Raw genomic sequence first — 18,066 nt, forward strand, 5'->3', positions numbered from 1 at the left:
CTCAGTGAATTTATAGGGAGGCGACACTGACCCTTTAATAATGCAGTAGCAGGTGTTTGGGACTGAAGCTAGTTGAATAGAAGGAACTCGTGTTTGTGAGCTCACACATTCATTGTTCACTTTATTATTTGACCAGAGTTTTTCTGTGCGTTTCTCAGTAGAACCTGCTTTGCTCCTTTTGGCGAGTCTGTTCTTTCTTCCATATTTCCAAATCTATTTTATAGCTAGTGTTATTTTTAAACATGCTGTAAACATTCACATGTCACACTTAGGCACCCCTGGATACCTGTAGGGCAGGAAAACAATCATATATAGTCCAGAGGGGGGGGAAAAGAAAAAAAAAATTGCAAAGGAGTCAAGACTGTCATTGTGTCAAGTTCACTTTATTGTCATATTATTCCAATAAAATAACATACCCGGACTGAATGCCACCGTGAGCTTCATTTTGACTGTACAATGAAATAACTTCAAAATGAGAAAAGGGCAATAAATATCAAATTGTTAAATTCAAAACATACAAATATAAAATGTCAGTAACTTGGAAAACGCTAGGAAAACTGGACAGCCTTGTTTTCCTTTGGACTTATGTTTTACCGAAGGTATTCTTCTCTCTGTATCACCTCAGATCCAGCACAGTTATTTTTATCTCTTTTTCAATGACATGTTTGCAGATCTGCAAAAGAAAACACCAGATTAACCTTAGATTATCTGTCATTAGGCAGCTGCTGCAAAATTAAATAATTCAAATCTGCAACAATTTAAGGGAAATGTGGATTTATTTCACCGGGATATTCATCTAGGGATGAAGGTTCCCCTAAGGCTGTGATCCAATTGCAACTCTGAAAGGTGCATTTTCAAACAACCATCTTCTGTTCTTCCTTCTTTTGGAGAAGATAAAGATTTCCTTGAGTTAAGATGGATTCCTAGTGATTTCATTCACACATCTATATAATTTTCTTTATCAGCTTCTGGGATTATTTTTAACGCAACTTGATAAATGGAAACTTCCTGAAGATTTTCTGTTTTAAGGTCTAACTTGGTTTAGTTCTTGAGATAGTAAAAGCCAACATTATTTAGGTACTGTTACCTATTTTCAAGATTTCTGGTCAGTGTAAACCTAACCACATTGCTCATCTGGTTTGGTGGTATCCATGATTTAACAGACCTAGTTCTTCTGATTATCTAACTTTCTCCATAATAAACCATGAGGATGCTGGGATGTAGGAAGGTTTATAATCTGTAAGAAAGGTAATTTACTTTTTTTTGTAGGATAATATAAACAGTTCCATGGGACAAATGGCTATCATCCAATCTTGGTTTCTATGGTAGGAAGAGGAGTAAGTTCATTTTGAAAATGAATAATTATCTATTAAATCTATATCTTTGTTATATGAAAACAGACAAATCCCTCTCTCCACACACATATCCAACAATCTTGGCAACTATGCTAGTTTTTAATACAGTATATCTTTTTACAGGGTATTCTTACATTTCAATTTTGAGCAAATGATTTGACATTTATCAAATTTAGAGATAAGATAACTTGTCATTTTTTTACTGAGAGCACACCGGAATTTCATTTCTAATTTCATTAAAAATGAAATTCTGTTGCCTGCTCTCAAGGGAAAGTCTATATCTACCCAAACCCAAACCCATACATATACACATGCTATATACATACATAAATATATACCTGCACCATACATACATACATACATACATACATACATACATACATACATATATATATATATATATATATATATATATATATATATATATCTTGAGAGTTCACAAGGTTGATGCTGTATGCAACAAAATTGACTGAATCTAGATCAAGGGTGTCAAACTTGATTGCGTCACGTGATGTATCACGATGTATCACAACATTTTTTGCCTTTGGGGAGCCAGGGTGGGCGTGGCCTGCATGTGACACATCCGGTCCACGGGCTACCTGTTTGACACCCCTGATCTAGAGGTTCTGCTTTGAATACCATGAAGCATCCTCCCAAAAGGTAACAAGGAAAACGGGTCATGAAGAGGATGTGTAGCATCCCAGACAATTCTGCAGACTTTGCTCAAGCATCGCTTATATGCTATGTCCTGGATAAACAGAAGTGAACTGCCAATGATCTTTTCTGCCATCCTCACCACTCTCTGCACCGTCTTCCTGTCTGAAGCAGTAATGCTTTCAAACCAGACTGTAATGCCATATGACAGGATGCTTTCAATTATCCCTCTATAGAAACTGGTAAGGACGGTGGAAGGAAGATGTACTTTTCTCATGCGACATAGAAAATGTAGATGCTGCTAAGCCAGCCTTACCAGTATTTCACTGTTGAGTGACCAAGCTGGCCTACTTGTAAGCTGCACACCCAGAAACTTGATGTTGCTAACTACCTCCACAGGTGAATCATTTATATGTAGAGATGTATGGCTATGCCTGCCTTTTCTGAAATCAACAATAACCTCTTTAGTTTTTTCTATGTTTAAAATGAGGCTGTTTTTGTTACACCAGTTCACTAAACCCTCTACCTCCTTGTGGTAAGCATCCTCATTGAGAGAGCATCCATCTCACTCACAGAATGACACTGAGCGGTATATCTTTTACCTTTACAGAGGTTTAGAATATGAACAAGACAGGAATAGTGAAGAAAAGGCTCTCAAGACTATCTTGTTAGCAAACTCTGAATTCTACAGATTGCAGTGCAAAACATCTGGAAGGTGAGGGGTTGGGAACAGCAGCTATAGCAAATCAGTATGACCCACTTTAATTTCTACATCCTGCATCTGACCCTCTGCAAGGGTTTCTCAATGTGTCTGCAAGGTAACATTTGCCTTTAGCAGTTTTGGCAGAATTTCTGTATCTTCACTGCAGGCATGTTTGAATTTGCATTTGAATTTCCGCTTCCTATCCAAATTAACAAATATACTGATGTATGAAATGAACACATATCTAAGTATTGTTGAACTAATGTCCGTCCTAGTGCCATTCTTTTCAATCTTCCTGCCAAAATATAAATCTGAGATTTCTCCAAGCTGGGTGGTGATATGAATTGGACCATCTGGATCGGGGGGGTCAAACTCGTGTTGTCATGGTGTTGTCACATGATGAATCATGACTTTTTCCCCTTCGCTAAACTGGGCATGGGCGTAGCCAGCATGTGACACATCCGGCCTGCAGGCCGCGAGTTTGACAGCCCTGATCTGGATGAACTAGATTAGAGAAGAAGAAATTAGATTTCAACTTATACTACATTCACATTTCTGCATGTTTGAATAGTGGGGCAGTGAATGTACAGAATGTTAAATATTAATATGCTGCTACCCTTACATTAAATAGCCTAGGATCCTTGGTATGAGGGTGAAAGCTCTTCTTCTTACAAGCAGAAACTTCCAACATGCCAGCATTAGTAAGTCTGAAGATTCCCACCCTAGAAAACAAAAGAAATATTTTTATTTATTTATTTATTTATTTATTTATTTATTTATTTATTTAATTAATTAATTAATTAATTTCTATACCACCCTTCTCCTGAAGGACTCAGGATGGTGTACAGCCTAATTAAAAACACAAAGACAGACAAAATTTTAAAATAATTAAAATAATTAAATAATAGGCCCAATTTATAAAACTCCAAATTTAAAATCCCATTTAAAACCAATTAAAATCTTTACATTGATAGCCCAGCCTGGCGGATATTACATCTAAGAAAGCAGCACTAACCCAACTATCATCTATAGGAGATAGTGCTGATCTCAGTTGCCCAAAGAACACAATAACTTAATGGAATCTGCCTGCAAATTGAATTTGCAGCTGGCTACTAATGGAGACACAACATACAGTACTGAGAGAAGCCATTTACTCAACAATTCAAGTCACTTTTTGAAAATTACATTAATGACGAGTCACCTTGTTGAGAAACCTGTCACTACAATACTATGACAACCAAGGACTATCTAATGCTCAGAAATAAGTTTCCTTCTCATGCCGAGAGGCTTCCTTGCAAAGATAAACTTTCCCTGAATTAAGATAGTCATTCCTCTAGCACAATTGCATTGCAAATGATTTAAGTGATCTCTGAAATGATGGGCCAGAGGTCTACAGTATTTTGATTGCTTCAGCAAAAATGTTAAAATGACAAATGAAATATCCTACTTTTGAAAAATCCACAACTTAAAAACGAACCATGATTTAATCAAGGCTAAACGTATTGCATGTTACATGAAAAAGGTAAATCCCTGGCATATTTAATGTAAAGGATGTAAATAAATATAAAAAATATAAAAAAGACCGCAAACATAAAAGTGTCACTACCATTTAATGAGACATTTCTGGACTATAACAACATGGATTGGAGCACAGAGCAGGATTAACAAAGGTTTCTTCTATGGCCCATGGAGGAGAAGGAAGACTTCTATTAAATCTCTATGTCTATTCATCTACCCCTAATATTTTCTTCCCCAAAAAAACTAAAAAGTGAGATAGGCGATTTGAGAACCTGAGGTTCAATAATAAAACTATTCAGGTTTAATAAAACAGAGAGAGAGAGAGCAGTATGGGAAGGCATAACAGAAGGCATAACATAACAAAGAATATTCAGGAATTAAATTTGATTCTAAAAATGCATACCATTATCTGTAAAGATTGAAACTCGTACAATATGCATTTCCCCCTTTTTTCCATTGCTTGCCTTCTTGAACATTTTACAGTCGATATAGAACACAATAAACTAAGAACACATAGTATAGAACACAAGAAACTAATTATCTGAACATAGTTATCTGAGGATGGAAAAGGAAGCTCAAACTCACTCATTATGTTTTGGTGAACAAACAATTGCAATGGCCTCTGGCAGCATCAGCTGATAAGAACAATGCGTGTGAAGATCAACGCTGGATAAGAACGCAGTCTGGGTTGGATGGGACTGCAGAGAAAGGCAACATTTTACATAGAGTGTGACTTTTGGTCTATTTTATGAATACAAAAGAAAGAAGTCAGAATTAGCTGCACCCACTTATTATTTACTAAATAATAAATAAATGTTATTTATTTCATCCTCTCTGTCACAGGTTCTTTTAAGTATACCCAAGTCAGTGGATTTCAAAACATAAGAGAGCTAACACAACACCACAAGTCCTTAGGTAATCCACTCCCAAGCACACACAGGCTCTATGTTCTCTATTCCACTCTTCCCCATTGCTGCTACACCTCCTCCTACTGCTCCTCCAACTATTACTCCTTGTGAGTCCTACTGCCGGAGAATAGTATCTCTTTCTATCAGCTTCAGGCTGCTTTACAAACATATACCTACCTCCTTCTCTCTCTCTTTCCCACCCAGAAACAACACCCTACCCAGCTGTCTCTCTGCTCAACTTTTATAGCCAGCAATTGCTGTGCTGGCTATGAAGAATTTTAAAGAGACAGCAGTCATAGATGGTGGCCATTTTGTAGGCATCCTTTCCTCTCACAATGTCAAAGCATGATTCCGGGTAGCTATCAAAAGTTTAAAATGACATATACGAAAATGTAATACATAATTGGCAGCTGAAATAAAACCAAAACACTATCAAGTCAACATTTACATAACCACCTCACAGGCTCTGCTATATAATCCAGCCACCATCTGGTGGTGACATAGAGATGTCTTCAAGGCCTTAAGAAAGACCGATAGAGCTGAAGCAATCTAATCTCCATGGGGATGATGTTCCAAATAGCTGATACCATAACAGAAAATGTTCTTTAATATTGACCCAGGACAGCTTTCCATGTTTATTTATTAAACATGTTTAGCTACCCTACTCATACACAGTGACTTGATGCCATACAACATTAATGTTGTAACTAATAGAGATGTACCTAATTAGCAAGTCTCAAAGCCACGTCCCAAGAACAGTGATCTCATTTTAAAAGAACTGACTGAGATTTAAGGAAAAGGAGGAAAAAAGACAATCGCCAAATTTGAACTTTATTCAAACAGTATCTTTAAATGTTGTTGCTCTAACGGTGGAGTAGAAAATCATTGATATAGGACCTTGATGGCGAAACTATGGCAGGCGTGCCACAGGTGGCAAACAGAGCCCTCTCTGCTGGCACTCCAGCCATCGCCCCAGCCCAGCTCCACCGCACATGCGCGCATGCCTCCCACTGGCCAGCTGGTTTTAGGATCTCTGCCGTGCATGCATGGGGGTCGGGATGCATGCAGGGAATGTGTGCTTATGCGCAGGGGGTGGGGCACATGCGCGGGGTGCAGGTTGGTGGAGGAGGTGTGTGTGTGGGGGCTTGCTCAGCGCCCCATTTTGGCTTCCAGGTTGGTGCAAGAGGCTTTCCAGGCCCAAAACGGGGCCTGCCCCCCCCCCGTGCCTCATTTTGGCCCTGGAAAGCCTCCTGCACTAACCTGGAAGCCAAGAGGGTGCGGGGGGGCCTGGGGCGCATGCATGATTGACACACGTGCATACACGGGGCGGGGCGCATGCACGGGGGGGCACTCGCATTGCATTTTGGGGGTTCGGGCACATGCACGAGCATTTCCTCACGAGTGCGCATTCTTTGGGCACTCGGCACTAAAAAGGTTAACCATCACTGATAAAGAACATGGCATCCTTCTAACCTGACCTCCTGTCACTCATTCCACACCTGACATCATCATCTCTTCTGGAGTGATCTTATTTGGAAACATTTTTCAATATAAAACTTTCTCAGGACTACTTGGATCAAGGGAGACACTTCTGAATGAAGAAAGGTTACATTTTGCCCCAAATCCAATCTATGTCATCTGTTAGAATGTCCATATGAATATAAAAACACACATACATACATATACAAACATATGTATGTATGTATGTATGTATGTATGTATGTATGTATGTATGTATGTATAATGCAAAGATACGTTTGTCTGAGAGAAAGAAAGCTGATCTGGTCTATACTAGATGGCATGCAGCTCTGAACATTAGCTTAAAGAAAATGCAACCTTACAGTGGAATTTCCTCCTGCTGCAAGAAATGTCTACTATCTAGCCAAGCATACTTATCTCTACCTACATGGATCCATCCCAGCGTGAGAAGATCATGTTGGTCTTGAACGCCGAATAGCTCTTCCACATTCTCCATGTCACAATAGTCTGGTCCTGCAGACTGTTTTGGTATGATTACATGAGTAATAGTGAATTCATTATGAGTCTGTAAGACACAAGTCCAAGGAAATATCTTAAGTACTTCAATCCCCAGACCAGCATTGGCATCAATCAAATTTTTTAACTATTTATTTCACAGGAGCTGTGCACATTTACCCCAATCAATACCAAAGAATCATCAAAACAACAGGCAGAACAGGGGCCCTGGAGGTTCCTGTACTAGGGAGGCTGGTCTCCTACCTTGGCAACTTTAAGACTTGTGGACTTCAACTCCCAGAATTCCTGGGAGTTGAAAGCTGGCTGAGGAATTCTGGGAGTTGAAATCCACAAGTCTTAAAGTTGCCAAGGTTGGAGACCTCTGCTCTAGTTCAGTACAGATTGATAACACAAAAGTTTACCATTCCTACTTGGAAAATCCAAGAATAAATCTTGTGGCCTACCATAGAACTTACTTTCTTATTTATTTATATAGTTGCTGTATACTGTAAGTTAAGTGAAGACTCTTAAAGGATATGGATCTATTTTCTTGTAAAGATGGGAGGTGTTATTTTTTAATTAAACACTATTATTTCCTTATTCTTATTATTTAAATTCCATTTTCTTGCCCAGAATACAGAAGTCTCATAAAAGCAGTTCAATAGTTCAAAGCAGAAATGCACAAGGTGTTTTGAGGTGAATACTTTTGAATTTAGAATACCCTATTTCAAATGTGAAACGTCTGCCCCTGAAAATATGATGGACTGTTTTGTATATTTTAGAAGGGTTTTTTTAATATTAACATTTCTCTTCTGAGTGTAAAACACAACTTGTTCAAAACATATCAAAATATTGTTTTAATCTCAAAACAGCTATTTATTTTTCATTCAAATTAGGAAACTTCACATTTCACAATGAGGCATTTCAATTCAAAATGGTTTGAATTGAATTTAAAGCTGTGCAAAATATGGTATTTGGTCTGTGCTACCATTTAGGTTTTGTTACATTACATAATTGGTCTATGACCACACAGTCGGGCTGTTTTAGTACTTCTATAATCTGAAACAGCAGCAATATTCTCAACTTCTCTTCCTGGACTAAGGAATAATTTAGAACTGCTGCCTCCTTCTGTTCAGATAAGGATAAGATTATTGGCTATATATAAAAGCCATATTTATGATCTTTATGAAGAGAACAGCTCAACACAAACATATATGACAAAGAATGGGAACAATCTAACAAGCTTAGAGATGTGGAAGTTTTTTCATGCCTCAAAATCCAGGAGGGTTCAAATCAGGGGTGAAATGCTCCCGGTTCGGACCGGATCGCCCGATCCGGTAGCGATGGCGGTGGGTGGTATCGACCTTGGAAGGATGGAAGGCTGAGTCAACCTTGAGCTCATCAGAATCTAATTCTGGGCTGTGGGCAGAATCAGCCTGCAATACTGCATTCTAACAGCTTCTTAGAAATGTGTCCATATGTATTTTGGATACTATTCAATTATTAATCTCTGGAACATTCTCCCTATTTCCAAGATTGAACTAGCCTCTACTTTGGACATAAACTGATAGAAACATGTCTTTTTCAACAGATGTCTGGAGACTAACAGCTATGCTTTCCTTCCTGTCCAGTTTGCAGTTTATATTTTATTTATTTTTTGAGAGATATGATTATGTTTATATCTTTAATTGTTTCCATTATCTGTAAGTCTTCTAGAGATATGTAATGGTGGTAAAGAAATACTGAGAATAAAATTAATTTTAAAATAGACGTATTGATTCCTAATGGGATATTTTTCTAGACCACATTCTAAACCACTGCAGCCAAACATCCCAAAGTCTTAGAGACTCAAATCGTTCTTTAATCAACAAGTAAAAGATATTGAATTGCTGAAGTTCTCTGAGCTGTTCTTCCTTTTACATCACTTCCTGTGAAGGATTGGTTTACCCCAGCTTGAAAGTTTTACAAAATCATTACTAAGAATAACAGATAATTGGTCTCTTTGCTAAGTGGCAAAGATTCACCGAGGTATTGATTAATATTCCCAAACACAGATGATGAGTCAAATGATTTAGTTCTGCATATTCTATAGAACTTCTAAATAAATCCCTATAGCTTAAAAATTTATTATATATTTTCTTACTGAATGTACATAGTCTGCAATCACCCAAAAGGCTTATATAGTACCAAAACCATCAACCCCACTTCCCCAGTAACACAAAAATTATAATACAAACCAGATAGCCAAGAACAATAACAAAATCTTCCCATTTCCCATCACGTCATGGAAAATCAACAGTCATAGCAACAATCCAGGGGTGAAATGCTACCGGTTCACTCCGGTTCAGGAGAACCAGTAGGGATAAAAACTACCAGTTTGGGCGAACCGGTAGTAAAAAAAAAAAAGCTACCGGTTCCTCCGAACCAGTATTTCCGATGATCAGCTATGCCGCACGGTTTAGCTTTGCTGGACAGCAGGATTTCCTGCTCTCTACCAAAGCTAAATCACACGCCACAGCTGATCCCCCCCCTCGCTTCTACTTACCATCCCAAGCGTCCTTTTGACATGTATTGCATGCCCGTGCACAAAATGTGCATTTGGTACGCAGTGTGCATGTGCACACAGCACACGTTTGGCGTGCAGTGCGCATGCACGGCCAGTGAACTGATAGCAAACCAGTTCAGATTTCCCCACTGCAACAATCAGATAGATAACTATCCTACAGATAGGCCCCTCATCATGTTACTGATCTTCATAGCCTTTCTGATCAGGTGGCCTTCCTGATTGCCAGCAGGTTTGGTGCTGATCTGATCTTGGGAAAAATGCCAGGAAGGTCTCGGCTAAAGCACATTGATTATTTGTAATTTTTCCCCCCCAGAATCCAGAAGTTTCTAAAAGTGTGGTCAGAATCATTGGCCTAGCTTTTTTAGTAATTTTATCAGATTTGGCTGATTTTTTTTTCCCTTGAGTATCTTAAAATTGTTTGAGGCTAGTTTATAAATTTCAATATAAATAAAAAATAATTTTTAAATGTTTTACTTGAGAAATCTTATTAAACTCAGATAATTCCACTCCATATTACTGTATACAGAATAGAGCTGCTACAGACTGGATTTTTAAATTCTGTTTAGTTTTAGTTTGGTTATTATTATTGTAATACAGATACATATATGTCCTTAAGTCCTGGGTTCAGCATTTCATATGAAACTCATGGTTTAGAACAGGGCTGTCAAACTCCCGGCACATGGGCTGGATGCGTCATGTGCTGGCCATGCCCACGCCTGGTTTAGAAAAGAGGGAAAAAAGTCCCGATACGTCATGTGACACCGCTGTGATGACATGAGTTTGACACCCCTGGTTTAGAAACATCTTCACTGCTAATGATAGAAACCTTATTCAACGGCAAAAGAAAAAGAAAAAGAAGAAAAGAGAAGAAAACATCCAAGTTATATTTGCTAGAAGGTTTTCTTCCTTCCCTCCCAAGAATCTGGCATAACATTCCCATCATTGTATTTAATATTACTTTGCTTCTAATAAAATTTCACAAAAACTAAGAGAAATGCAATGCAGAATCACAAAAAGGAAGCTGCGCACATGGCAGGAAAATAGCTTAATAATTACAGGTTTTCCAGTCTCAACAATATTGCCAGGAAATTAGCAAGCAGCACAAAAAGATTTCTCAAAAAGACCCTCACAGAGGAGGAAAAAAAACCCCTCACTTATCACATCAGTACACTAGATGTTTCAGATCTACTTTCATTATGTTGTTATAACAAAAACTCATTCCAGTCGAAGTACCATTCAAAGTGCCTTTGCCATACAAATGTGAAGGTTTTATTGTACCAGTTTTCCACAGAGAATGCCACACGTCTCTATTCCTCTTGCGGTGTTTGCGTCTGCAAGCAGCAAAAACTTGTGACAAAGATCACTGGGTAGAACCACACTTCGCAGTCCTTCAGTAGCATCGTCTAACAAAGAGAAGAGCGACACTTACACAGCAGTCTACAGTGTGAACTGTTCTCATACCACATAATCTGAAAAGCACTCAGCAGGCAGTGTGCTGTTTTAGAGTGGGTATTTAAGTGTTCAGCACTACAGCCGATCTAAAGACTCTTATATCTGACGCATCCTGATCAAAACAGACTTTTTAGCCCTGATGTATCTTTTATTTCTTTATTGCAAACCAAACATACTAAGAAATGATAAGAGCCATGGTGGCAGAGTGGTTTGAATGCAGGTATTGCAGGCTAACTCTGCCCACTGCCAAGAGTTCGATCCTAACTGGCTCAAAGTCAACGCTTTCTGAGGTCGGTAAAATAAGGACCCAGACTGTTGGGGGCAATATGCTGACTCTGTAAACCGCTTAGTGAGGACTATAAAGCACTATGAAGCTGTATATAAGTCTAAGAGCCGCGGTGGCACAGTGGTTAGAATGCAGTACAGCAAGTTACTTCTGCTAACTTCCTGCAATTTGGCAGTTCGAATCTCACCAGCCTCAAGGTTGACTCAACCTTCCATCCTTCCGAGGTGGGTAAAATGAGGAGGCAGATTGTTGGGGACAATATGCTGCTTTTGTAAACCGCTTAGAGAGGGCTGTAAAGCACTGTGAAGCGGTGTATAAGTCTAAGTGCTATTGCTAAGTGCTATTGCTATAGAATTATCTATAAAACCTATTCAGCCAATAACTTAGAAAGGTTATTGACAGAAACAACAACAAAAAATATACTTTCTTACTCTGAACGGCACTTAAGGTAGCAGCTGGCTTTAAGGCCCGACTGATTGGAGGAGATTGACTAGCAGAAGCATCACACTTGTTTGCTATTATTTTGGGGAAAGTATTGTTCAGGTGTGGAGCAGATGACAACGTGTTCCCATCAGCTGGCTCTGATGTAACTGAATTATTCTTAGTTTTCTGACCACGAGCTATTTCTTGCTTTTTTAACTGATCTTCAAAGAATTGAAACTGTTCTGTTTCCAGCTGCTGTTGACGGATCTGTGCAATCCGCTTCTTTTCTGCCTCAATTAATTTCTCTTGCTCTAGTTTCTTCAGTAACTCAGCTTTGCCTTTGTTCTGCAAAATAGAATACATTAAAAGAACATGTCGTCACCTAAAACAGGGTTAATCCAAGCGAGAGGGTACAATGCATTTAAACAACATTAATCGTAATAGATCTGAATACTTTAATATCCGCTGCATCTACCAAGAACATCTCCAGATGTTATCAACATCTGAAGAGTGATGTTGCAACATCATTCTCCAGATGTTGATAACTCCAGCAGCCCTAGCCCAGCATGGCTAAGATGAGGACTGCTAACAGCTGCAAATCAGGAACATCTGGAAGGGTCAAGTTTCTATATTTAAAATAGATTTTAAAAGCAAAGGATCTGGATCTGGAAGATGATTAATTCTTCGGACTACAGATTTTCTCCAGCTTAATTTATTCTGACTATTGAAGTCCCAATAATAGACTGCTAGAATTCAATACCACTCTAACATCTGAATAATTATTTGCCACCCTCTGCCCCATTTTGCAAGTTTCATTAGGTCATATTTATTCAAATTATGTTTAGTTTGAATTTGGGAAATAAAAATAAAAATCTATATCACAAATATATATTAGACAGGTATATCAGGAAAGAACTGTAACCTTAACTAAATCATTAGGCTCATATGAAATAAATCTGGAGAGTTACATTGCATTTTAGAAAGTTATTCATACAAAAAAAAGTGCCACAAGAAAATATACTTTGCTATTTACACATGCATCAAGAAGAAGCTATGTCTTGGTGCACATTTCATACCAGTGGTGAAATCCATTTTTTTTTGCTATCGGTTCTGTGGGCGTGGCTTGGTGGGCATGGTGTTGCTTGGTGGGCGTGGCTTGGTGGGCATGGCAGGGGAAGGATACAGCAAAATCCCCATTCCCTCTCCTCTACTGGGGGAAGGATATTGCAAAATCTCCATTCCCACCCCACTCTGGGACCAGCCAGAGGTGGTATTTGCCAGTCCTCTGAACTACTCAAAATTTCCGCTACCGGTTCTCCAGAACCTGTCAGAACCTGCTGGATTTCACCCTGTTTCATACTCATTACACATTTTAACTTGTAATGTTTTAGTATTGGAAGAAGACTCCATATACAAAAGCAAGTACAATTTCACCAACAATATAATGTTAGGATACAAAATCATATATAATTGCTTCTAGTAAATATCAACAATAACTCTCCATCTCTGCAATATTTCAGCAAAGAAATATTCTTGGCATTGACTTACTTTGTTTTCAGCACCAAGGAATCCCCCCCCCCAGGCCTTTTCATTTATATCAATATGTTAATTATTCATATTCATGGTACACAGAAACTTGTAACTGCTCTGGCTGCTGCTTTTGTTTATTTTACTGTCTGTCTTAATGATTATTGAAATACTAATTTTAACTTAATGGGTTGTAAATTGCAGTGTAAAAACTTAGTTCTAAAGGGCAGCACAAAATTTTAAATTGTAAATAAATAATGGGAGCCATTAGGCCCCAACTTAAAACCTAATTATTTTCATAGGTTTTAAGCAGCCTCTCCAAAGGAGAGCTGTTGTAATTTTCAAACAGCGATAAAACCACCTACGGATACAAAAAGGTATTTAAGAAAAGTATATATCTAGTTCTTCTGTCTGGAATAGAGCAGCAAAGATTGGCAAAATAAATCACTGTGTTTTCAACAATTGCTGACACTGGAACAAGGCAGTCCTTGCAATGGGTAGATGACAATGGATTGTATCTCTTATTTACGTATTTATTTGTGTTCTGCCTTTATTATTCTTACAAATAACTCAAGGCAGTGAACATAGCCAACACTTGTTCCTCCTCCTATTTTCCCCAGAACAACAACCCTGTGAGGTGAGTTGGGCTCAGGGAGAAAGTCAGCCAGCTGGCTTTCATGGCTAAGGCCGAACTTCAACTCACAGTCTTCCAATTTCTAATAAAGGTAGTCCTCTACGTACGACCACAATTGAGTCCAAAATTTAAGTTGCTAAGTGATAAATTTGTTAAGTGAGTTTTGCCCCGTTTTACGACTTTTCTCGCTTCTTGTTAAGTGAATCACTGCAGTACTTAAATTAGCAACATGGTTATTAAGTGAATCTGGCTTCCCCATGGACTTTGCTTGTCAGAAAGCTGCAAAAGGGGCTCACATGACACATTTATGACATTGCAACCGTCATAAATGTGAGTCAGCTGTCAAGCATCTGAATGTAAATCACGTGATCATGGGGATGCTGCAACGGTCGTAAGTGTGAAAAATGGTCGTAAGTCACTTTTTTCCATTGTAAATTCAAATGGTCACTAAATGAACTGTTGTATGTCAAGGACTACCTGTATGGTGCCTTAGCAAAGCTAGTTCTCTGATTCTGACAGTGTGACATTCATGATCAACTCAAATGAGTGTCCATAGATGGGGAATGATAAGAAACCAAGATAATGACTGTACCTGCACAATTAAAGGCCTTTAGGCACATATGTGTCATTGTATACACATATGAAGAGGAAGGGCTTGGATCACATAGTTGTACCTTGACATTTGGTCCCCCTTCCCTCTGCGGATACCCCCATGTGAAAGAAGATAAATGTTAGCCTTGGGAGTTAGTCCAGACAAGAAGCACACTCACTAGTTCCACCTTGATTGTTAAGGTTATATTAACAGAATCTTGCAAGTCTGAAATTGTATCTTTCCCCTTTCCCTTGTTTTTACAATCCAAGAAACTAGAGAAGGGTCCCTTCTGACGTACCTGCCACACCCACAATCCTTCTGCAAACTCAGATGCTTCTTATCTCACTGTTGTCTTGTCTGTGGCAATTCCTCCTATCTGCCAAAGTCATTCCCACACACATTACACAAAAAGGACTAGCAGCATGTGGTGGGATGAGGAGATTTTCAGGAGCACCATGGTTTCCCAGGGAGGAGGAGAGAAACCTAATTAAGAGACTATTCAGTTTCAAGATGTGTGGTGGGCGGTAAGAAGAGATTCAGAACAAGAGATTCACCCTAGAATCTTAAGATACATCTATTAGGTTAGAAGATACGGCTTTAGTCTGGCAAGATTCTGTCTCTTAGGTGTAAGCAAATAAAGAATTGGACTCAACTGGATTTCACTGTTTTATCTCAGAGCTTGGCCTGATATAGCATCACTCAATGGAAGATGTTGATGCTTCAAGACCTAATAACACTTTTATAAAATTGATTATAAAGCCACATCAACTTTCTTTATCTAAAGGCAAAAGCAGTCACTTTGCCCAAACCAAAATGAATGATAACAGTTTTAAAATTGCTATTTAGTTTGTAGTAGCTTTCACCACATAAATTTATAATTTTGCTTTGGCACTGATATTCAAGGAATGTATTAGAGAGTTGATACTTATCTATATAGCTAAAAAGTAAAAGGTACCTTATCTTGCATATATTCTTGGTATTCTGCATTGTATTTCTTTAACAGCTCTTTCTTCAATTCATCAGTCCTTGGAAATGCTACATCCTTCAGTTTCTTTGTTAGAGAGAAAGTAAGAGAAATAAAATGCAACTTTATACACATATACATACACACAAACATATACAAACAATACTTCTGCTGCTTCATGTGCCAAATAGCTTAATCGGATCCTACAAGTAGAATAAATGGTTTACTAGCATAGTATTAAATTAGATTTAGGCTAGAAACTAGGAAACTTTGAGTTCTAGTCCCATCTTAGTCATGAAAGTCAGCTGGGTGAGCCAGCCAATGATAATACCGTAGACCCCACAGACAAACTGGGTGGTCAATTTCTGTGGCAACCAATTTGGCTGATCCAAAAAAAAAAAAATACTTGTGGAAAATGAAACAGTTCCAGCTGCAGAGTATTTATCAATAAGGTTGAAATTAAATGGCAGGTTAATCTTTACTCTACTATTAACACAAGGAATATGCAACTACAGGTAGTTCTTGACTTACAACCATTCATTTAGTGACTGTTTGAAGTTACAAAGGCACTGAAAAAAGTGACTTACGACCATTTTTCACACTTACGATCGTTAAAGCATCTCAATGGTCACATGATCAAAATCCAGACATTTGGGAACTGATTCATAAGTATGACATTGCAATGTCCTGGGGCAGTGTGAACATTTTTTGTGACCATCTGACGAGCAAATGAGGAAGCCAGATTCATTTAAGAACCGTGTCACTAACTTAATTGCAATGATTCACTTAACAACTGTGGCATGTAAGGTTGCAAAATTCACTTAACAAGTCTCACTTAGCTCAGTTGACTCACTTTGGGGTCAACTGTGGTCATAAATCAAGGACTACCTGCATTCCACCTTTGGGTAATAGACAAAACTTTCTTCAGATTATAGATTGCTAACTTTCAGGATTTGGCCCTAATGCTTTTTTTTAAAAAACTCAAGCTTGAACCTAGCATCAAAAAAATAAAATACTGATTACAATTTGTAAATTTGAATCTTAACAGGCTCAATAAGAGCATCCAACATTCTTAGGCCACTGTCAGGGTTTTTTTTTCATTAGTCATCCTTGCAAAAGAGAGAAATCCCCCTAGATGGCCATTTCTTTTGAAAAAGACACTCTACCTTCATAATATCCTGTTTCTCTGGAACTGCACATTGCTGGTAGTCTCGGTGACATGGCAGCTTCTCTACAAACAAACTGAAAAAAAAAAAAAACCCACACACACATTTATCCCTTTGCAAGCCTGATGAACAATACTAATGCTTTTCCACTGAGACAATTGCAAAATAGATGAATGAGGTTAGAAGGAAGGTTTTTCTTCTTCTTTCATTCACAGCAGCTTTCTGTATCTTTGAAGTTTAAATTAGCAGCACTGCTATTCCATTGTTGAGAACCTTCGGGCTCAAAGACCATAACAGAATATTCAGAGCTTTGAAGGGATATTTTGCTATTCTGAAAGTCCATAGCATGTGCCCCTCTGAAACTGTTCAGGAAAGGGATCTCTACTCACCCCCACCTCCTTCTAAACACAAAATGGTCACACCAAAGCTTCACTTGGCCATCTGAACAGTTGGAAATGATGAATGGGCAGAAGCCTCTTCCACCTCGACCAGAAGGTAACTGGAAGTACCAGAAGAGGCCTTGAAGGAATGGGAGATTCATTTCCATGTGAGATGCACACTGTGGTACCCCTGCATCTAATGATACCAATTGTGAAGGGCCTCATCAATGCAAAGAACTGCTCCCTTGAAGGCATAAGCCAAGAGTCTTGTGATGGTGACCAGAAGGTTGGTAGTTCAAGACCCAAGCGCTGCATAATGGGGTGAGCTCCCGTTCTTGCCCTAGCTCCTGCCAACCTAGCAGTTCGAAAGCATACAAATGCAAGTGAATAGATAGATACCATTTTGGTGGGAAGGTAACAGTGTTCAGCGCCCCTCAATCAGTGGTGAAATCCAATTTTTTTTACTACTGGTTCTGTGGGCGTGCTTGGTGGGTGTGGCTTGGTGGGTGTGGCAGGGGAAGGATTCTGCAAAATCCCCATTTCCTCCCCACTCCAGGGGAAGGATACTGCAAAATCGCCATTCCCACCCCACTCTGTGGACAGCCAGAGGTGGTATTTACAGGTTCTCCAAACTACTCAAAATTTCCACTACCAGTTCTCTGAACTGCTCAAAATTTCTGCTATTGGTTCTCCAGGACCTGTCAGAACCTGCTGGATTTCACCCCTGCCCTCAATGTATAATCATGCTGGTCACATGATCACAGAAAGTGTCTTTGGACAATGCTGGCTCCCTTGGCCAGGAAATGGAGATAAGCATTGCCCCTGGGAGTTGGATACTGCCGGACAGAGGGAACCTTATAATTGTTTGGAATCATATTATTTATTATGGTGCAGTGTCACTATTTTTAGTGGAACTCTTCTGAAAGAAATGGTTTGTAAATTATACTCAATGCCAACTTTCAGA

At 38.8% G+C, this 18,066-nt stretch overlaps 1 protein-coding gene across 2 annotated transcripts in view; it reads right to left on the reverse strand.

The window, feature by feature from the left end:
- Window positions 1-362: 362 nt before the first annotated feature.
- The window catches only part of STAMBPL1 (STAM binding protein like 1), a 43,318-nt gene continuing 25,614 nt past the window's right edge, over window positions 363-18,066 (reverse strand). For both annotated transcript variants that reach the window (XM_034430360.2, XM_034430361.3), the window contains exons 4-11: window positions 16,723-16,798; window positions 15,548-15,643; window positions 11,848-12,184; window positions 10,957-11,081; window positions 7,045-7,182; window positions 4,816-4,928; window positions 3,335-3,434; window positions 363-673 (exon numbers count right to left, since the gene is read on the reverse strand). In XM_034430360.2, the coding sequence (XP_034286251.1) occupies window positions 617-673; window positions 3,335-3,434; window positions 4,816-4,928; window positions 7,045-7,182; window positions 10,957-11,081; window positions 11,848-12,184; window positions 15,548-15,643; window positions 16,723-16,798 (1,042 nt within the window). In that variant the 3' untranslated portion in view covers window positions 363-616. The remainder of the gene's footprint in view (window positions 674-3,334; window positions 3,435-4,815; window positions 4,929-7,044; window positions 7,183-10,956; window positions 11,082-11,847; window positions 12,185-15,547; window positions 15,644-16,722; window positions 16,799-18,066) is intronic.

This window comes from Pantherophis guttatus, chromosome 6, assembly GCF_059756535.1.
Source record: "Pantherophis guttatus breed Tessera chromosome 6, ASM5975653v1, whole genome shotgun sequence".
Taxonomy (NCBI): domain Eukaryota; kingdom Metazoa; phylum Chordata; class Lepidosauria; order Squamata; family Colubridae; genus Pantherophis; species Pantherophis guttatus.